Raw genomic sequence first — 23,656 nt, 5'->3', positions numbered from 1 at the left:
AGGCAAGCATTGGCCAAGAGATTTCTTTTTGATCTTCAATAGTCTAGAGCTTCTGAATGTATTGTTGACTAAGTATCAAACATATAGTTTTCTATTTTCTGCCAACTGATTTCTACCTTTATGCTTCAACCACATTATTCCTGTTCTCAATTTCGGTTCTACTTCTGTTTCTCCTCAGTTTGGAGATTAACCTAGAAAGATTGTTTTGATCAGTTAATGTGAAGCATTCATAGGACAAACTCATGAACATGCCAGTAAAATTCATAGCTTCTCTTGTATCTATAATTTGGATCGTACAGAATTCCCTCCAGTTTGTGCTGATGTTCTGAAAATGGCCCTGAAAAAATGTTCAGTTATACCTGAATTCTCTACTTTCCCTACACTTTTCTCATAATGTTGCTGTAATTATTCTGTGTGGCCTCTTTGGTCTACACATACTGAATATCAAGATCAGGTGAGCTTTTGACTCCCTGTTCCATAGGTTTCTGCCCCCCTGAGTAACCTTAGGACACATGCATTACTGTCACACTGTACTACCCCAGCTCAACCCTCTGCCTGCCACTCTCTTTGGAGAGGTTTGTCTGTGTTTAGTGTTACTAGGAACTTGAAGTAAGAGTCCCTTGGGGCTCCTTTCCACCTGTTCCCTAATTGGGTCAATAAAAAAATGCGAAGACTGGATTGCCCAAAAGGCTATCGCTATTCCATACCCTCACAGGGTGCCTCCTTCTTATATGGATTTTATAAAATCCACTTCTGTTTACTCTGCCAGACTAGAGTCACGATCAACTGGATCTTCCTTCCCAGTCAGTCTGTCACACCGCTTCCCTTGGTTGTGATTTCACTACCTTGGTAGGTAAAGACAGTGGGAATCTTGGTCAGTTATTTGTGCACATCACTAATTAGATGACCATGTGTTTGACTGTCATAAATAGAGTTTCTTTTTTTTTTCCCTGCCATTTACCATGCTGCACTGAACTTTTCTACTATGTCATTCAGACCACTGGGTAGAAATCATGTTCTATCAATGCCTATTTTCAGTCTTCTCCATCCTATGGAGTTTTTAGTGTGTTTTGTAGCTGTTGGTGATTTATTACAATTTAATTACATTTTGAAACTTATGAAAATATGTTGTCATTAAATTTTTTTGTGATGCTGGCCACAGTTTTTGAGGTGTACTATTCTAGTTGCTCCTTTATATGAGGGCTTCAGGAATAATAAAACCCTACAATGATGTCATCTTTTCAGAATTTCTGACAGCATGTATTTTGTTTTTGTTGTTGTTGGTTGTAGGGCTTGAACTTAGGAATTAGGTGTTTCTCTGAGCCTCTTGGTGCTCAAGGTAAGCACTCTACCTGTTGAGCCACAGCACCACTTCCAGTTTTTGAGTAGTTAATTGAAGATAAGTGTCTCATGTGGACTTATCTGCCCTGGCTGGCTTCAAATGGTGATCTTCAGATCTTAGCTTCCTGAGTATCTAGGATTATAGGTGTAAGCCACCAGCATCTGGGTGACAGCATGATTTTAGTAAAATCATGGAATTACTCAAATATCCACCAATATGATTTTGGCTAAAGAAACAATATATTCATGCATTTGAATAATATGAAAAGAAGGCAGGTATAAGGTATTGCTAAAAGCTTTCATTGATAATAGCTTATTTTTTCTTAAAAGGCAGTTTCTCAACCTGTAGTACTGAATCACTGTATTTTGTTTAAAATATATAAAAATTGGGGGGAGAGATAGAAAATATTAATTTTCTGGTGGATGACATTAAGTAGAACTCTTTCAAAATTAATCATTTCCTCATACATGAATTTTATGTAATTCACATATACTAACTTCACATCAGAAAGGAAGTACTCTGAAACAATGATTAAACTGTATAATTATTTAAACAAATTGAAATTCTTTTGTGTAAAAATCTGCAGGATTTTATGCAAAATTAAAGTTCATCTAAATAATTTAGAAAATGGTCAAATTTGCTTTTTTCTAAAAATTTATTAGGTTGGGAATTTTTTTATTAATAAGTTTGTTTTTATTGTGAAAATATCATACAGAGGAGTTACAATTACATGAACAATGTAATGAATATATTTCTTATCAAGCATTGTTGCCTCCTCCTTTGTTTCCCCTTCCCATCCCTGCCCTACCATCTTCCTCCCTCCCCAAAGTTGTAAAGTTCGTTTTTCAACATAATGTCTTATACATCTCATTGTTGCAATGGGTCCACCTGTATCCATATTTAAACAATTTGATTTTTCCCTTTCCCTCCCCAAATTATACCTACATCAAATACAGTAAAAACAGGGGTGGTTGGGAAATTTTTTATGGGATTTTGTTTTTGGCAGGTTTGAATTTAGAACCTTGTGCTTGCTAATGTGCTCTATCACTTGAGCCATGTCCCTAGTCCTAGAACAGGAAAGTTTTAACTAAATAAATGGAATTAATTATTTCATAGTGAAAAATAAATATTTTACACCGTGGACTACTTTAACAGTAAAATGGGATCAGATCATTAGACTGGATTCACTAAAGAAATATATTTTGAATGGCCTTACTTCCACTTACTAATTTTTCTGGGAATTTGTATGCTTTCTGAACGTATCAACTATTTTAAACACTTCATTTTTAGAAAATCAGTTCCTGGACATGGTTTTTCTTTTAACCATGGATGTAGTATCTCAAAGAAGAAACAAAGTTGTGTATCAGAACAGGGTTGCCAAATTATGGCCTAGCCTGCTGCTTCATTTGTTTTTTTTTTATTTATAATTCCTGAGTTAAGAATGAATTTTGCATTTTAATGGTTACATAACATCTAAGATAGATTCAGGAGAGAACTCAAGAGGCGTAAATCTTTAGAAAGGCTAGCTCACAATCCAACAAAATAAACATCAGCAAACAGGTTCTTGAAAGGGAGGGTGAGTTCAAGGGGAGGAGGGATACAACCATAAATTTCAATGCGTATCCTAGAAAATTAGGAAACTGAAGAAGGGATGGGGTTAGGAGGGGTGGGAAGAATGATGAAAGGAACAGCATTCAGCAAGATGCATTGCATTCATAAACTGCTTTGTTTGAATGGCAACTCCTTCTTACTACTAAAAATCAATGATAAAAATACAAAACAGTATTTTGTCGAATATAAATATTACATGAAAAGTATATGTGTGTCTATAAAGAAGTTTTTTTTAGTGGAACTCAGCCCTGGTTTTCCATTCACATACTGTCTACAAATGCTTTTACACTAAAGGACAGAAATAAGTAGATGTGACAAAAACTATGTATCTCCCAAAGCCAAAAATATTTGCTATCTAGTCCTTTGGAGAAAATTTGTTCATTTGTGCTTTGGAGTATTTCATTCACCTAGAATAGCAAGGTCTATTAGGATCAAAGTTTTAGATAATCTTCCCCCCATTTTATTTTAGTTCCCACAGAACCAAAGAACTGGTCTGTTCCTCCATTAGTGCTTTCATTTTCATATGTGACTTAGGTAAATTCTTGAGGCCAGTAAGTAAAGTATTTGAAATAGCTTTCTTTCTTTTGACTAGAATCTTAAGGCTGTCATCTTAGAGTAAAAGGGAAGAATAACATATCATTTTGTGCTAGGCCACATAATTAATGGGCCAGTGCACACATTGATGGGTTTAGATGAAAAGTGACTGAAATTTGAACTACTAGCTTTCTCTTTCTTGTTACTTCAAAACTAGTTCAGGCTGTAAACTTCAACTTACAGGTGTTTACCTTTCTTTTTTTTTAAATTTAATTTGTCAGATAAATAACTTTCCAAAAACATAGTTTTATGGTTTAGCCTTCCTCGAAAAGAAAACCTGCTAGGTCCCACAAATGAATTCACAGAAAAATACTATTCAAAATTTATTTTCTCAATTTTTATCAGAATATATACAAATGGTTTCACTACCCCTGGAATTGACTAATGAATAACAGATTTATATTTAATAGATGCTTACTTAGATTCCTCTCTGTGCAATGTCCTTTAACTATTCAGTGTTTCTTAAGGTTGCGTCTATAAGAATATTTCCTTTAGAAGTGAAGAATGTGCAGTGGCACTACTACATGCTAAGTTACTGAGAAATTGCTAAGACTGATTTTTTTTACCTCATTTTGAACACTAACCAGAATTCAATATGATAATTCACAGTTATGTGGGTTAATCTTTAATACTTATCAAAAACTAGACATGTGGATTGTTATTATAAATTTGGAAAGTAAAAATTATTTTGTTGCAGGGTAGGTTTTGGTCAAAAGAGAGACTATGGAGGATTTGTATTGTATATATGATGTTTTCTATACACTTTGAGTTACTTTCTCTGTTCATTTCACTAAGAGTGACGAGGATCATAATTAATATATGCTTAAAAATTTTTAAAAGAAGGTTCAGTTATCATACTCAACAAGAGATATTAGACTAGTAAAAACAAGTCATTAATCTACAGTATTTGTTTTCATTTCTTATTTCAGTTCAGAATTTTATGGCTGTTTATAAAGTCTGATGTGAATGTATTTCTATATTTAATATTTTAAATATAGCCTGCTATAAAAACAGATTGTCTATCATTTTTAATAAGAATAATAAAGGTCTCTAGTAAAGTTCTGGTATTAATATCAATTTGAGTTCAGTACACCACATTAATATGTTTTAAAATACTGGTTTAAAGTCTGCCACAAAAATAGAATGACTTTTTTTTGTCATTAAATCAGAAATAGTTGCTTACACATTTGAGCTGAATTATATTGAAGGCTTAATTAGCTGTGATGTGTAAATATGCAATATATATGTGCATGCAAAGTATCATAAATCTTCTTTACATTACTCTTTACTACTAGGCTTTTACTTAGCTTTTTTTTTTTGCAGATGCATGCTTTTATGAGTCGAAACATAGGAACATTTTCTGAATTTACCTCTAGGCACAAAGGCAAAAGAAGTAGGGTATTATAACCTGACTAGTTTAAAACATCATGATGCTACTCTGAATGACAGTTTACAATTTACAAGTAGGGTGTGGCTAATAAAGTCACTGAAGCAGACATAAGCATAGGTTTTCTCTTATATACACTCCTGGCCTGTCAATCACACCTCTGAAATGCTTTGTTGCACAGGCATGCCAATAACTAAAACCACATTTTACCAGTTTTGTGCCCAAAGGCTTTTAAAAGGCTATGCAACCCTATCAATGTTTGAAAACCCCAGATTAAAGTTGAAGTCCTCAAGCAGAAACTTTTATTTTATCCAAAAGAGTAAAACATTCTTGAATTTTCTTGAAGTAATTGATATAATGTATTAAAACAACGATAAAAATTATAAATTAACAAAAAACATTAAAGTTTTGGCTTCTAAGTTTCTTGTTTTGCCCTTTCCCAACATTTTCTGTATTTCTGAGAAAATGTTAATCTAAAGACTTTAAAATATGAATTTTCTTTTTGTGCATATTACTGCATATTTGTACATAGTAATGCATCTGTGTGTATTAATATATAGTAATGTACAGTAACAAAAAAACAAACAGCAAAAGCCAATCAATGGCTGCGCTGATGCCATGCCTTCTTCCTGCTGTCTCACACACGTCATCCTTAGTAATTTTTCTTTTTAGTGTAATATCTCTATGTTCTACCTTTATGGGGTAACAGTACACAATTTTAATTTAAAGGCACAGATTTGGAAGGTAGAAACACATCTCAGCCAATAAAATTTCTCATGTTTTAGTACTTTGTAGTTGTAGAAAGCTAGTTCCTATCACAGCAGACATTAAAGCTGGACAGAGGGCTGTTGAGATTTCACATACTAGAAGGTACGCAAAAAGAGGTGAGAAGCCAGGTGCTGGTGGCTCACGCCTGTAATCCTAGCTACTCAGGAGGCTGAGATCTGAGGATCGCGGTTCAAAGCCAGTCAGGGCAGGAAAGTCCATGAGACTCTTATCTCCAATAAACCACCAGAAAAGCGGAAGTGGTGCTATGGCTTAAGTGATAGAGAGCTTGTCTTGAGCTGAAGAGCTGAGGGACAGCGCCCAGGCCCAGAGTTTAAGCCCCATGACCAACAAAAAAACAAACAAACTAAATAGGAGCGAGAAGGAAACCAAAGAAATGGGAACAAAGAGAGTGAAAAATCTGACAGAATATTCAATCCTAGGCTGATTCTGAAGTAGTTGGCTACCTGTGTGATCCCGAATGGCAGGAGGAAGGTTTTAGCTAAAATGGATAGTATGGGTGTGTTCTGGTGCTTCCAACTAAGATAATGTTTTCTGATAGCTGTTGTTTATTTTGGGGAATAAATCTTCTTTGGCTTCTTTGAAGTCCTATACAGTGCTTAATAAAGACTTGTGAAATTATCTAATGATATAAAAAAAAAGCAAGTCTGGAAGTCAAAATTTCTATGTAGTTCAATTCCATGTGAATGAATGTAGTGCATTATTATAATGTGTTTGTTTGTAGTGAGGTAAAGGAAGCAAGAACATTGTCTATAGCATGTGGTTCTTGAGGAATTCTTCTAGGATTCAGGCTGTATTTCTTGTCTTTTTTTTCTCTCATTTGAATGGTGAATTGGAGAATAAGAATTACTATTTTGAGATGAATAAGTATTTTAGCAGTGCGTCCATAAAGGTGACTATGAACTGTGGAGGAAAGAATGAGACTGTGGGGACGTCAACAGTGGCAGAAAACCTGACTACACGGATAGTACCAAAAGGTCAGTAGGGCAAATGAAGGTGCTACAGGCATTTTATATATATATATATAATAGCATGTCATACAGTTGGGATCATACAGCAAAAGCTTTGAGATTGGCTTCTCTTAGTAATATGCATTTAAGGTTTCTTCATGGCTTGATAGATCATTTATTCTTAGTATTGTATAACAGTCTATCATCTGGATGTATCAGTTTATCCACTTATCTATTGAAGGACAACTTGTTTTGGAAACTTCTATATATCAGTGTGCAGAATTTTGTGTGTGCATATATCTTAAATTCATTTTGGTAGAGATCAAGGAGTGCAGATGCTAGATCACACAGTAAAGGTGTAACTGGTCTGATAAGAAACTGCCATTGTTTACACACTGCATTCCAATCAGTAATGTATGAATCTCCTATTGCTGTGTAGCCTCATTACCCAGGTCACAAACAGATAAATGAGAATACATTCAGAGTAAAAAACTTTTTTTTTTTTTTTTTTAGTAAAAGATGATGTTTAAAAAGCAAAAGCAGGCGGGGTGCTGGTTGCTCACACCTGTAATCCTAGCTAGTCAGGAGGCTGAGATCTGAGGATTGCAGTTCAAAGCTAACCCTGGCAGGATAACCACCAGAAAACCAGAAGTGGCGCTGTGGCTCAAGTGGTAACTTCCATTGAGCTGAAGAGTTCTGGGACAGTGCCCAGGCCCAAAGTTCAAGCCCCATGACTGATTAAAAAAAAAAAAGCAAAAACAGTATTCTAAGTGTGGGAGTAAATATTTACATTCAACTAAGTGCTAAGTAAACAATATACAGAAAATTTCTGGAAAGAAAAATTACAGAACTCAATACAGCACAATTGGGCAGAAATCTTAAAGGGTACTTCACAAGAAATGTATCCAAATTTCCAATTAACATGTAAAAAATATAGTCAACATTATGACTTACCAAGGAAATACAAAGTAAATCAGTAGGGTAACTCACTATATACACTCCAAAATGAGAAAAATGGTGATTTGGACATCAAATTTTTTTGAAGATTTTTTGAAATTCTTGACCTAAGTCATCTTTATGAAATGTCACACCCTGTCACATCCTATTACTTACATTGAATAAACAGAAGAAAGGTTATAAAAACTTAGTATGCATATCACCTGACATAAAAGTATTTGCCAATAATTTTTTCTGCTTAAATGAATGCACTTTAGATTATTAGCTTAGAAAAATATAAAGTACAACTAATTCTGGATAAGAAAAGAGTTGTTTGTTTTTTTGTTTGTTTTTACTAGAAACAGCGTATTTCTCCTCCCATATCATCTTCTTTCTTATATGTGAATATGAATATAGCTATGCAAACCAGTTCTGTTTCCTTCTTAGAAACAGTCTTAACATGGAACGTGGTAGCTATCAAGCACAAGTGGAAATTAGCCAGAAAATAATGGAAAAAAATCTAATAAAAGTTCAACAGAAAATTACTCAGGAAATATGTGGAACTTAGTATATCCATTGTTATGAAAAAGCATTATGGGAGGGGTAACATGGGGAATGATGATGAAAGGGGTGACACTGAAAAAGAAGCATTGTACTCATAACCTGACTTATGGAATTGTAACCTGTTTGTACAACTACTTAATAAAAAAAGTGTCAACCAAAACAAGGATAACAACAAAAATCCATTATGAACAGCTGAATGACCTAGAAGAGCTCCCATCATTTTTCCTTTTAGCTACATAAGTAAACATTTTTTTCCTATCTCCAATAAGTTATTTAGCTGTAATAAATGAGCAAACTTACTAAATAATGCTTACTTCTCTATCGTATTTTACAATCAATACAGTTTTAAATAAATATGTCCATTGAAGAAACAATTACATTTTATGTAGTTCTAGGGAAATTGCCCATGTTTCCCATTTCATAACTGAAGGAACCAGTGAGGTCAAGATCTACAGCAAAAAAGCAAGAGACAAACATAAGGGGATCCAAATGGGGAAAGAATAAGTAAAACTCTCCCTCTTTGCAGAGGACATGATCCTGTATTTGAAAAACTCCATAGATTCCTCTCCCAAGTTACTGATCTGAAAATTTGGCAAAGTAACAAGGTATAAAATTAACCCATAAAAATCAGTAACTTTTCTATATGCCAACAATGAGAAGAGCTAGGCTGAACTCAGGAAAACAACTCCTTTTGCAATAGCCTCAAACAAAACAAAATAACCCTCCCCTAGGAATTAACAAAAGGGGCGAAGGTTCTCTATGATGAAAACTTAAAAACAAAAAAAACTTGAAAAATAAAGCAGATTTAAGGAAGTGGAAAAACCTCCCATGCTCCTGGATTGGGAGTATTAACATTGTAAAAATGGCAATACTGCCCAAAGCTATCTAAAAATTCAATGCACTACCCATCAAAATCCCAACAACAATCTTCAATGATACAGAAGAAGCAATCAAAAAATTCATATGGAATATTAGAAGACCCTGGATAACAAAAACAGTCCTTAGCAAGAACAGAACTGGAAGAATATCAATACCATACCAAGCTTTAAACTCTATTACAAAGCCGAAGTAATAAAAACAGCTTGGTACTGGCACAAGAATAGGCCTGAGGACCAATGGAACAGAAGACCCAGAAATGAACCCACAGACCTATAGCCACCTAATATTTGATAAGGGAGCCAAAAACAGAGAATGGAAGAAAGCCCTTCAACAAATGGTGCTGGCAGAATTGCTATACATATGCAGAAAACTAAAGTTAGATCCTTATATATCACCTTGACCCAGAATCAACTCCAAATGGATCAATGTAAGACCAGATACCCTGAAAATATTACAGAAAGGAATAGGGAAAACATTAAGGCTCCTTGGCACAGGCTGAAACTTCCTAAGAATCACAACAAATCAAAGACTAGATAAATGGGATTGCATCAAACTGAAGAGTTTCTGCATGGTAAAGGACATAGCTGGCAAGAAAAAGCCCGCAGAATGGGAAAGACCAAGGGCTTCATCTCTAAAATATACTGAGAGCTCAAAAAAACTAAACCTCAAATCCTCAAAGAGACAACAACCCAATTAATAAATGGACTAAGACTTAAAGAGACTTCCCCAAAGAAGAAATAAGAATGGTCATTAGACACATGAAGAGATGATCAACATCTGTGGCCATAAAAGAAATGCAAATCAAAACCACATTGAGATTCCAATCTCAACCCAGTTAGAATGGACAGTATAAAAAAAAAAAAAACTAACAATAACTGATGCTGGTGAGGATGTGGCCAAAAGGGAATGTTATTACACTTTTGGCAGGAATGTAAACTTGTTCAACCACTATGAAAGCAGTATAGAGGTTTCTCAAGAGACTCCACATAGAGCTTTCCTATGACCCAGCAATCCCACTTCTGGGCATCTATCCAATTGACCACAAACTAGGCTACACTAAAGCCACCAGCATGAGCATGTTCACTGCAGATACGGAATCAACCCAGATGCCCTCAGTAGATGAAGCATCAAAAAAACGTTCTGGTAGCTTCAGTATGACCTTGTTTGTGATCCTTTAGGTAAATGCTCCAAAATGGGATAGCTGGGTCTAGGGGAGCTCTATGTGTCGTCTTTTGAGGAACCTCCATACTACTTTCCAAACTGGTTGAACAAATTTACACTCCCACCAACAATGCAATAGGGTTCCTTTTTGGCCACATCCCCTCCAGCATCTGTCAGTATTAGATTTTTTATTTATTTATTTATTTATTTATTTATTTATTTATTTATTTATTTTTGGGTCCGGTAGTGGGGCCTGAACTCTGGGCCTGGGCTCTGTCCCTCAGCTCTTCATCTCAAGACTAGCATTCTACCACTTGAGCCACAGCACCACTTCCGGCTTTTTTTCTTTTCTTTTTTTTTTTTTGTTTTGCTTATGTGGTGCTGAGGAATTGAACCTAGGGCCTCAGGCATGCAAGGCAAGCACTCTACCACTGAGCCACCTTCCCAGTCCCGTTATTAGATTTCTTGATTATAGCCATTTTAACTGGGGTGAGGTGAAATCTCAATGTTATTTTGATTTGCATTTCTTTTATGGCCAGAGAAGTTGAGCATTTCTTCATGTGTCTATTGGCCATTCTTATTTCCTCTTCAGAGAGGTATCTCTTTAAGTCTTCAGCCCACTTATTAATGAGGTGGTTGTTTCTTTGAGGGTTTGTTTTGGGGGGATTTAGTTTTTTGAGTTCTAAGTATATTTTAGAAAGGAGGCCCTTGTATGTTATATGGATCAAGAAAATGAGGTATGTATATGTGTATAGATATAGATAGATAAATCGATATAGATAGACAGATAAACATGGAATTCTGTGCTTCTATCAGAAAGAATGACACTGCCCCATTTTTTTTAGGAAATGGAAAGACTTGGAAAAAAGTCATATTAAGTGAAGTAAGCCAGACGCAAAGAAACATAGGTCCCATGGTTTCCCTTATTTGCAATAATTAGTATACATCTAGGATAATCTTAGCAAATGACCAGAATAGTTCAATAAGTATGACCATATAAGATAATGACCATATAAAATAATGGTAAGTGAAATAACTCCAAGACATGGACACAAGAGGTTTTTCTTTGTTGTTGTTTTAAATGTAATTAATATATGATTGTTTGCTCCTTTTCTATGTTCTTCCCCCTATGGTGTAACCCCTGTTGTCACTGTATTTGATTTTGGTACCCTGGTACTGTATATACATTTATTTGAATTAGGGAAGGGAAGGGGAACAACAGAATGGTGAGACAAAGGACGGGGGGAACCAATGCAACAGCGATATACACAAGACAGTATGTTGGAAATGATCTGTGCAACTTGGGTGGAGGTGGGGGAAGGGAAAGTAGAAGAAAAATGAGGGAAGGGGTAACAAGTTTGACAAGAAATATACTTATTGCCTTACTTATGTAACTGAAATCCCCTGTACATCACCTTGACAATAAAAAATAAAAAAGAAAATGTGGTATCTATACACAATGGAATTCTATGCTTCCATCAGAAAGAATGATATTGCCCCATTCATAAGGAAACTGGAAAGATGGAAAAATTACACTAAGTGAAGTAAGCCAGACCCAAAGAAACAAAGCCGTATATTTTCTCTCATTTGTAACAATTAGAATATGCCTATACATCTACAAGTAAACTCAATGGACAGTGAACAACAAATAATTATACCTGGACATAATTAATTAAACAGAAATCTAAACATTCACACAGTGAAACCAAAGAAGGACTTTCTTAGGAGAGGATTGCAGGGCTCAATAGCTCTGTGCATATGATCATAGAAAATGATGCTTATTGAAATGAACTCCAAGAACTGGAAGAAGTTTTTTAATAAGTTTTTTATTGTAAAAATACTGTACAGGCTGGGAAGGTAGGTCAGTGGTAAGAGTGCTTGCCTTGCATGCATGAGGCCTTGGGTTCGATTCCTCAGCACCACATAAGCAGAAAAAGCCTGAAGTGGAGCTGTGGCTCAAGTGGTAGAGCACTAGCCTTGAGCTGACGGTGCTGAGGGACAGCGCCCAGGCCAAGTCCAGGCCCCACGACCAAAAATAAATAAATAAATAAATACTGTACAGAGGGGTTACAGTTACATAAGCAAGGTAATGAGCATATTTCCTATCAAGAATTGTTGCCTCTTCATTTGTTTTTTCCCTACATTCCTTCCCTCCCACCTCCACAAGTTTTTTTTTAATTGTACTACTTTTTGGTCCTTTTTCGATTTTTTTCTTCTTTCCTTTTTTCTTTCATTTATTCCCTTCTGTCACTGTTTTTGTTATCTGTATCCTTTGTCTTGTAATATAAGTTTATCTGATTTGGGGAGGGGAAAAGGAAACACAGAAACAGTGGGACAAAGGTTGAATCAATTCAGCAGTGAAATCAACTAGACACTATATTCTACATGAACTTTAGAACTTTGGGGGATGGAAAATTGGGAGGAGAAAAACAGAGAGAGAATAAGGGAGAGGGTGACACTGTTCAAAAGGAAATGTGCTCATTATCTGAATCATGTAACTGCAACCCCTCTGCACATCACCGTTATAATAAAACTGAAAAATAAAAATAACTTAAAAACATCTCCAGCAGAATGTCCAGTCTTTAGCATTAAAACCCACCCACTTACCACATAAAAGTATTACAGAGACTATTTGAAACAGTGCTCAAAGTGACTCTCTAGCACAGTTTTATTCCATGGTGTACGAACTCAGTTTGGCAGCGACAAACAAAGAAGACAGAGATAGCTTTCTTATTGTCTTTTGCTGTGCCAAAACTTTAAGAATCAAACTCTAACAAACAGTAACAATTCTATGGCAGCAAGGACAATAAGAAAAAGCAGCCTATCTGAAATCAAGGAGCATAGCAAAGTGATTTCGAACATTTGGTTTATAATTAGATGGCTATGATTTTTACATTCAGTCTCTAACACCAAGTCACTGTATTTTCATTTGTACATGGGAAATGAATAATTAACTTTTCAAAAAAGAATTAACTCTCTAGGGTTGTTTTTTTTTTGTTGTTGTTTTGTTTTGTTTTTGTTTTTTTTGGGGGTCCGGTCCTGAACTCTGGGCCTGAGCGCTGTCCCTCAGCTCTTCAGCTCAAGGCTAGCGCTCTACCACTTGAGCCAGAACGCCACTTCCGGCTTTTTTCTTTTTGCTTATGTGGTGCTGAGGAATCGAACCCAGGGCCTTGAGCATGCAAGGCAAGCGCTCTACCACTGAGCCACCTTCCCAGCCCTCTCTAGGGTTGTTGTACATAAGAAAGAGGTAACTTACGCTAACATACAGTTGTTCTTTCTAATGATTTCTTTATTGTCTTATAGTGATAATATTCTAGTTTTAGACTCAGCATAGTAAAGAAAGATCGATGTGTAACTATTTCACATTTTTCTTCACAAGATTTGGACTATGGGTCTAATTCTTGCACTGACTGATATGTTAATTCTAAGCAAGTCCCTCAACTTTATTGAGTTCTATCTAAAAGTTAATACAGATAAGTATTTTAAAAATGGTAATGAACATTATTTGTATAGCCATTTCATTGTATTTCAAAATCTATTTTATATTATTAAAACTGCTTATTTTGTGGACAATGTGTAAGTGATAAAAATTAAAATGTACAGTTTTCTCTGTTGAGATTAGTACTTGAAATCAGAAAAGTTACTTAGTATAGGTATTTCTTCTTGTTCATCACTTAGGTATAGGATAGTAACAATTAAATTTATGTACCTTGTAGTACACATGTATTACATTGAAGACTTGTTGAGCAGAAAGTGTTTTACTTTTTTGCCTCAGAATTTAGTAGTTGGAATGGCATCGTATCATAATGAGTAGGTAAATTAATGATTATGTAAAGCCCCTTAAAGATGAACCATGAATAAATATGCATCTAATAAAGAACATATGAACAAAATTTTTCACAGTTATATGTTGGCTAGAATTTGATTAACGTCTTAGTTTGAATTCTATTCAGTCATATCTAGTCTAAAATTTCTCTTAAAAACAATTGCCTAATTTAGAGGAAAATACTTAATATATCATGTCTGGTATTATTCACTCCAAGAGTATTCACAAGACAAAGGTTTTATGATAATCGAGTTCTTAGGAATTTCACTGAAACTATAACTCATTGAGTAATACAAGTAATATGATCTGTACAGACCTTTGTATCCAAAACAGTTAGTAATCCTTGAGGTTCAGATGGTTATAGAAGTTTAGGTTAACCCCAAGATAAGTATTCAAATATTTTTGCTTTCATGCAATTGTTTCTAACACATTTATAAGATGATTTCTTTGTTGCTTTGTATGTCCCTCCCCCATGGCATAACCCCTGCTTTCACTGTATTTGATGTTGGTATAATTTGTGGAGGGGAAGGGAAAAAAACAAATTGTTTTTAAATAGGGATACAGGTGGACCCATTGCAACAATGAGATGTACAAGTCGTTATGTCAAAAACGAACTTTACAACTTTGGTATGGGAGGAGGGGAGGGAGGGTAACGGGAAGAGATGGGAAGGGGAAACAAAGGAAGAGGCTACAATGCTTGTAAGAAATGTACTCATTATCTTGCCCAGGTAATTGTAACCCCTCTGTATGGTATTTTCACACACACACAAAAAAAGACGTTTAGGTTTAGACTTATGTCGTTAGGCAAAGATATCTAAAGGTAAGAAGGTATAGATAAAAACTGACATCATGTTCTAATAAAGATAGGTGAAGGATGGGGCTGGGAAGGTGGCTCAGTGGTAGAGCTCTTGCCTTGCATGCATGAGGCCCTGGGTTCGATTCCTCAGCACCACATAAGCAAAAAGAAAAAAGCCGGAAGTGGTGCTGTGGCTCAAGTGGTAGAGTGCTAGCCTTGAGCTGAAGAGCTGAGGGACAGCGCCCAGGCCCAGAGTTCAGGCCCCATGACCAGACCCCGCCAAAAAAAAATTATTAAAAAAAAAAAAAAAAGATAGGTGAAGGAGAGCCAGGTTAACATGAATGTCCCTCCTAGGACAAACATGCAATAAATCATACACTGTCAAGCATAGCACAGAAATTAAACAACCACAGTTTAAATTGTTAGAATTAAAAACTTTTTTGGAGTTTAATTTTAGAATATACTTTAAGAGCGAATGTCTATCTTTATACATGTATCATCTATTAGATATCATTTGTATGCACCTTTACAAGAGGACTAGGGCTTAGTTACTGACTTTTTTTTTTCTTTTTCTTTTCTTTTCTTAAAATGTTTTGCCGGTCCTGGGGCTTGAACTCTGGGTCTGGGCACTGTCCCCAGGCTCCTTTTGCTCAAGGCTAGCACTCTGCCACTTGAGCCACAGTTCCATTAAGGACTATGGTTTAATAAAAGCTAAAAGACACTTTTAGTAAGAAAACTTACTAAAACTCAAGTTTTTGAATGATTTTTTTTGTTGTTGTTGTTGAAATCAGGTCTTCTGCTCTTATTTAGCTTTTTTTGCTCAAGGCCATTGCTCTACCACTTGAGTCACACTTCACTTCCAATTTTGTTGCTGGTTAATTGCAGATAAAGAGTCTCACAGCCTATTCTGTAGGGCTAGCTTCAAATCTTAATTCTTAAGTCTCGGCATCCTGAATAGCTAGACTTTTGGGGTAGAGCCTGGCTTGCATAAATTTTTAAAGGCATGGGACTTTGCTGATGGCATATCATTGAATAACAACTCAAGACAAATAAGGAATCCAATTTTATTAAGTATATGCATAACAAAAGAAGGAAGTAAACTGATTTATTGGTAATCTCTGGTTGAAAATAAATTTTTATTTTTATACTACAGCTTTTAAATTGTAGTGTTTCAAATTTTTCATTAAGCATGAATAGGCTTTTGAAGTAGAATTTAAAAATATATTTTAAAAGGAGATGGCAACTTACAATGCTACAGATTTTTTATAGCAGAATATCTGAAAGATCATATATAATAAATGAATTTGGAAATATAATGCATTTGGAAGAATCTCATAATATGCAAATGTATAGACAGTTACATTAAATGCAGCTGGGATGTCTTTTATATTTTCATTTCTCTGCATATGTGGATTATATAGAAGTTTTTTTTTTATGTTTCTTTTCTTTGAACTGCTAGCTATCCTCCCAAATGGTTTCTGATTTTATAGTAACAACACTTGTTCAGCCCACTGAACATATACTTGCCTCCAACTTTCTCATAGTTTAATGTAGTATAGTCCTATGACTAGGTTCTGCCCAATGGTATATAAGCAGAAGTGATGGCTAACAACTAGGTTGTACCTGGACAAAAAGGAGCCTTTCCTCTTCCTTTTTCCTCTTTCCTGTAGGCTAAGACGCTCATCTTTAATGATGTAGATGGAGGCTGTACCTTACGTAAGAAAGCAACACATAGAAGGATCCTGGTAATCTGATAATACTTCTATGCTTTACCATTCCTGAATGCATCTCAGGATTAAGAAGGGAGTAACAGCTGGGTGATGGTGGCTATGATGAGACTCTTATCTCCTATTAACTACCAAAAAAAGCCAGGATAGGAGCTGTGGCTCAAGTGGCGGAGTGTTAGCCTTCAGCAAAAAGGCTCAGGGATAGCACCCACACCCTGAGTTCAAGTCCCAGGAGCGCGCGCACACACACACACACACACACGAGTAGTATTTCTTTGGTAAGTTGTATTTTGAGGTTTCTTGTTTTATTTCTGCCTGGACTGTTCCACACCAACTATCTCACTGACATTACAGTACCCACTGATACACCAATGATAAAGCCAAGGTTAAAAGTGCAAGAGGACAGATTTTACTTCACAGTTTGTATTATGCCAGACTTCTCAGGCTTACAATAAAATTAGACAGTTACAAAAATACAAACTTCTGTAAAGATATAGTTCATGGGATACTCATTCCTAGTTCTTTCCTGATAAATGAATTTTTAAATTCAAAATTTAATAAAGAATGCTAAAATTTAAATAGGAAGGACTAAAATTAAGGTATCATAAAGAACAAACAATAAATTTTGTACTTTGTGGATGTTCTGTCTTCTATTAAAATGTGTATTACTACAAATACATACTATATTTTGAGTTTTAAAGGACTACTAATAGTTAACCAATACTATGCCTTAATCTTTGCAAGGCTCTGTTCAAAATATGAAAGAACTAACTTAATTCCACAATAATTTGTAACATAGGTACTAAACATACCATCACTTTTTAAAATGAGGGTGCTGAGGCATGTAGAAAGTAAGTTACTTTCTAGTGGTCTTGCAACTGGTAGTAATAACTCTGGTGCCAATGTTCATATTCAGAATTTTATTTTATTGTAATAACCAGCCGTAGTATTTTATCAATCTTAAGAATTTTTGCCTTTGGTATTTAACCCAATATAATATATGCGATTATATGATCAGAGAATAGAAATGCCTGAAATAATCAAGTTGCTTAAAAAATCTAGCCATCATTTGGACACCAGTGGCTCATATTTATAATCCCAGCTACTCAGAGGTTTGAGAATTGAAGATCCTGCTTCAGATCCAGGCCAGAAAAAGACAAATATAAGAGACTCTTATCTTCAATTAACCAGCAATATGAGGAAGTAAAGATGAGGCTCAATGTTAACCTTGAATGGAAAAAGCTAAGTAAGAACTTGAAGGCCTTAAAAAAAAGCTCCAGAACCTCAGTTCAACCACCTGTATGGGGAAACATGGGCATGCGCGCACACGTGCGCGCGCGCACACACACACCCCCACACACCCACATTAAGCAGTCCAGTTTAGGCCAACAGAATTTGCCCTGACATAATTCACACTATGACTACATTATAATAGTAATACTGGATGTTGTTTTGTAGTATTTTATCTTTTTCAAAAATGATTTTATACCCACAATCTCATCTATTTAATTCTTTAAACTTAAGTCTGTCTAGTCTTCTAATATACAAGAAAATTTGCATATAGTACTGAAAAGCAAGCAAAGGAAAGAAGGAACATTTAAAGTACTTCATTGCTGCTATCAAATACTTACTGAACTTAACTTTTTTTTGGGGGGGGGCCTGGTTGTGGGAACTGAACTCTGGGCTTGGGCACTGTACCTCAGCTCTTCAGCTCAAGGCTAGCGCTCTACCACTTGAGCCACAGTGCCACTTCCAGCTTTTTTATTTTTGTTTATGTGGTGCTGAGGAATCGAACTCAGGGCCTCATGCATGCAAGGCAAGCGCTCTACCATTGAGCCACCTTCCCAGCCCTGAACTTAACTTTTATAGGTAGTGACTATGTGTCTATGTCATGCCATGTCAAAACTGATTACAAGTCTTTCCCCTACTAAACTGTAAAATGTTTAAGCATGTTATGTGCTTAAATGTGCACTTAAATAAATGTTATGCACTTAGTATAATTTATTGAGTATACTTGAACACTCTACCAAACATAAGACAAGGCTGCTAGAAGAAATGAAATAATCAAAAAGCTAAGCAAGGGTTGGGAAGGTGGCTCAGTGGTAGAGTACTTGCCTTTCATGCATGAGGCCCTGGGTTCGATTCCTCAGCACCACATAAGCAAAAAGAAAAAAGCTGTAAGTGGCGCTGTGGCTCAAGTGGTAGAGTGCTAGCCTTGAGCTGAAGAGCTGAGGGACAGTGCCAAGGCCTAGAGTTCAGGCCCCATGACCGGACCCAAAAAATAAAAATAATTTTTAAAAAAACTAAACAAATTGTGTATATTTGTATTTATACATATATAATATATAGTATATATATTATATATACATATGAATATATATTATATATACACATATATATTATAATATATACATATATAATATATAATAATATACTATATATACATTTATATTATATATAATTAACCTCACAAGTCATATTTAAAAATGAATTATCCTACATCCACTTTAATGGAATGAATAAAATTGTATTTATAACTGCAACACTGTTGTACATTGATTAAAAATAAAAAAATACAACTAGAGGCTGCTGGTATAGCTCAGTTTAGCATAAAGAGGTATTAGGTTTGATCCCCAGAGAAAGAAAAGAAAAACAATTAAAACTGCCTGCAATAATATAGAAGATTCTCACATTCCCAGCATTGAGTAAAAGGAGCCAAATATGAAATAATGTATATGGGCTGGGAAGGTGGCTTAGTGGTAGAACGCTTGCCTTGCATGCATGAGGTCCTGGGTTTGATTCCTCAGCATCACATAAGCAAAAAAGAAAAAAGCTGAAGTGGCGCTGTGGCTCAAGTGGTAGAGCGCTAGCCTTGAGCTGAAGAGCTAAGGAACAGCGCTCAGGCCCAGAGTTCAGGCCCCATGACCAGACCCCCCCCATCAAAATAATAAAATAATGTATGTGTAATTCTATCTAGTATTTTAAGATTTAAAAAGGCCAAACTAACCAATTATATAAAAAGTAAAAAGTTGGGCATGTGGTTTATTCTCTGAACAAAGATACAGGAGGACTTCTATGGGTCTTAATCATGTATGTTACTTGTTCTGGGTACTGGTAAACAAAGAAGTGCTCCCTGTAGAAACTCACTGAGCCCTACTTACGATAAATCACTATTCTGTATGTATGTCACACTTCACTAAAATTTTTAAATGATCTAGTCACTCAGTGATCATGATAGAGCTTTTCCTTTGACAACTCTTACTTTTAACTGTGTTGATAGCAACTATATGTAATACACTATATGTAATAAACTATATGTAATACATTTACAAATTCTTCCATGTAGACCAAACTACTCTGAATATCTTACATAATTCGGCCTTTTACTTTTACTTGGTCTTTGTGTGTGTGTGTGTGTGTGTGTGTGTGTGTGTGTGTGTGTGTGTGTGTGTGTGTGTGTGTGTGTGTGTGTGTGTGCATGTATACACGCATGTGCAAAATGGTGCTGTGGCTTGAACTCAAGGCCTCATACTCTCACCTGGTTTTTTCTACTCAAGACTGGTACTCTGTCATTTGAACTACACTTCCACTCCTGGCTTTATGCTGGGTAACTGGAGATAAGCATTTCTCAGATTTGTCTGTTCCTGTTGGTTTTGCACAGAGATCCTTTTAGCCTCCTTGAGTAGGTAGGAACAACCAAACTCCAGCTCCAAACAGCAACCTTGATAGCTAAATTTTAATCATTTTCTCCTTTGGGAAAAGTTTGCAAGAACAGTGATTTAAATTGAGGTAATTTAGGAGGAATCTAGGCCTAAATAGCCCAAGGAATATAAGGGGAAGGAATTATGATATAAAATTATCCATACTGACAGATTTAGTACATCAGATAAACTGAGTTTAGGAAAAAAAGTTCATGTTGATAGTACAATGTATTTTAAAACCTTTTACTTTTCTATTCTATAGTGTTTAAATGGGTCTTTAGTTTCAGTCTAGGCCTCTCTGTTTATTTCAGACTACTACTTTGTAAAGTGGCCTCTAGCAGCTTCTGAGCAAAGCCAAATCACTCCTTAAACCTGAAATCCCATGAAATCCTTTGATGCAAGAGATAATTCTGTTAAGGTATGACATGTCTGTGAATAAAATTGCTATACGTTTCTATGTTAGTTCATCACCTAACAAATGATAAAAATGAACTCTTTTCCCAAAATATAGAAATAGCATCGTCTTTTTGCTAAACAGTGACTGAAGCAATCAGTGGTTATCAGTTGTCACATATCAGCTGGTTTATCAATCCTAAACTCTTTCTCAAGGCTTAATCTTTCTTTAAAAAAAAACAGACTTTACAAAGAAAGTAATCCAAATTAGCCAACCATGCTCTACAAACATATATAGGAATGATGCGAAGTATTGATTAAAACAAAAGCATTTTAAAAAACCAGCATTGATTCTTACCGACTCCAGAGGTTATTGATTCCGCATCAATGTCACTAGCTCTTTTTCTTGCCACTTCAGCTAGTGCCAATTCACCCTTATCTAGGGCGAGGTAATGGATATCCTTTGGAAATAAAGAAAAATAAAAGATTAATTCAAAATGATTCTTGCTCAAGTTACAAAGGAGATTCTGAAAGAGGAAATTTAACTGTTCAGATTACAAAATAGACTTGACTTTAAGGTTCTCAATATTCTTTTCTTACAGACCAGAGCTGTGACTAAATATAATTATGTGAATTAGCTATTTTATGCTACAAGGGAAAAATACAAAATTTCCCTCAGCCTCTCAAGTAGCTGATTCTACGGGCACAAGCAGCTGAGGGTGAGTCTTCAAATTTTATATTATGCTAAACACTATTCAGTGATATTAATTACACAGAATGTATGCCTGGGGTATACTTGTGAATACTGTAATTGGTGCCGGCAAGTATTGAAAACTGATCTGAAACAAAAATCAATTACAGTCTTAGAATCAAGAAACTATGAGCCCCACTGGACACTGACGAAAAGTGAACTGTAGACCTGGTGGGTGGAGATGGGAGTGAGGGAGGGACTGGAAAAGGGTGAGGGAATAGAAGACATTGTAAGAAAGGAAAGGAAATGTACTCACTACTTGACTCATGTCATTGTAATCCCTCTGTATATCACCATAATAATAATAATAATAATAATAATAATAATAATAATAAAAGAAACTATGAGCCCAGGAAAAAGACAGACCACTATAAACAGACAGTTAATTACCACTACTATCACCACCACCACCACCAACAAATCCCTGTGTCTCTTTTATGGCAGACATGGGCACAGACTGGAACTAAAGAAAGGAGCTGGTCCTTAATTTGAGCCTTACAGGATGTATAGTTACACTGGGAGGGAAAAAGAAGAAAATGTAACAGAATGAATGACATCAGGCACAAACATTCAGAGAAGCTTGAGAAAACATTTTCTGAGTGTTTGAGAAAGCACGCTCTGTCAGGCAGTGGTAGGTCTCTCAAAATGAAAGAGGTGTTGGACGTGTGAAGGAAAACAGTGAAAAATAAGTAGGTAGAACCACCAAAAAGAACTTGGTACTCTTAGGTATGAGACTATTCCTTGATTGTTGGAGTGAAATTTTTATAAAAATGAAAAAAATAATATGAACAGCCAATTTCCAATTAAGAAGTAAAATGTAAATGGCTTATAATGATGAAAAGATACTTAATCTTATTATTCAATCACATAAATTGAAAACATTATTTCTGATCTTTTTAACTGTACAAATCTATGGAATACTGTGCTGAAATTCAATACATGTATAGAGGCGTACAGTTTTAAATGAAATCAGGGTAATTAACATTCAAATTGTTTTTTAGAAGTTAATAATATTTGTTTGCAAATTTTGGGAAAAGTCACTAATATTTACTCAGAACATCATCAGTTAATACTTTATAGGACCAGACCTACTAATACATACTTGTACCTTAACCTGAGATGCTGAGGCAGGAGAATCACCAGAGAGAGAAGGGGGTGGAGAGGAAGGAGGGGGAGAGAGAGAGAGAGACAGAGAGAGAGAGAGACAGCAAGAGAGAGAGAGAAACAAAAACAAAACCCAACAAGACTATAGAACAGGAAGTCAGCAAACTATGACCAATGGACCAACTAGCTTGTGTTTGTATAGTTTTTAAGAATGGTTTTTACATTTTTTGAATGGTTAGAAAAACTGTTCTCAACCACTGTTATTGAACTTTGGCTCTGGAATTAGATTTTGCTGCAGACTTGAAAATGTTTCAAGCTAAAATTACAAGGCAAAACAGTGCTTATATGTGAAACATTCTGTGATAAAGTCATTTCAATGAGAACTAACATTGTTGAATTGCAAGTAATGTCAGGCCTGCACTGTCAAAAGTTTTTTTTAAGTGATATCTTCATTCCTACACAAATTTGTAGCGATATATTCTAATTTCAAATAACAGCAGTGTTTTCAGACCTCTATGCATGTATAAAAAATTTCCATATTCCAAAATCCACTTAGCTGTGCAATTGAGGAACTTTAATTGGAAGTGATTTGCAATGTAATGACATGCTAAAAGGCATTCTAGCCTTTTAGCTAATAGAATTCTAAAAATGCCTTCCAATCTGTGAAAATGCTCAATTAAATCATGTGTTCACGGATTGATACCAGTATTTGGCAGTACCTATGTATGTGGAAAGACATTTGCAAAGGTGAAATATGGAAAATCTCATTGTAGATCAGCGTTAACAAATGAACATTTGAAACAGATTTGGATGACAGAGAACATCAACATTTAACTTCCAAAAGAACTCTGTTCTTCAGATTTGTAGACCTGGATTACAAATTGAGTACAATGTTGTATTCAATGTTACCATATTTCTAATTTAATCAATAAAGATTTACAGAAATCTGTTTTCTTTCTTGTAATTTAAGTACCTACAGAATAATCTCAGTTTTGTCTTGGCCTACAAACCTACAATACTTGCTATCTGACTTTATAGAAAAAGTTTACTGGAACCCTTTTTTTTTTCTGCTGGTACTGGGATTTCAACTCTGGGCCTCACCTTTGCTCAGCTGGTGTTTTACCACTTGAACTACACTTTCAGACCTG

General features: G+C 35.4%; 1 protein-coding gene across 2 annotated transcripts in view; it reads right to left on the bottom strand.

Annotated features, from left to right (window-relative positions):
* Positions 1-23,656, bottom strand: part of LOC138839051 (WD repeat-containing and planar cell polarity effector protein fritz homolog) — a 260,737-nt gene that overhangs the window by 45,301 nt on the left and 191,780 nt on the right. For both annotated transcript variants that reach the window (XM_070038707.1, XM_070038706.1), the window contains exon 14: positions 21,012-21,114. In XM_070038707.1, coding sequence (XP_069894808.1) covers positions 21,012-21,114 — 103 coding nt within the window. The remainder of the gene's footprint in view (positions 1-21,011; positions 21,115-23,656) is intronic.

Source organism: Dipodomys merriami, unplaced genomic scaffold, assembly GCF_024711535.1.
Source record: "Dipodomys merriami isolate MVZ:Mamm:240054 unplaced genomic scaffold, mDipMer1.0.p SCAF_290, whole genome shotgun sequence".
Lineage (NCBI taxonomy): Eukaryota > Metazoa > Chordata > Mammalia > Rodentia > Heteromyidae > Dipodomys > Dipodomys merriami.
This window is presented reverse-complemented; position numbering and strand designations above follow the sequence as displayed.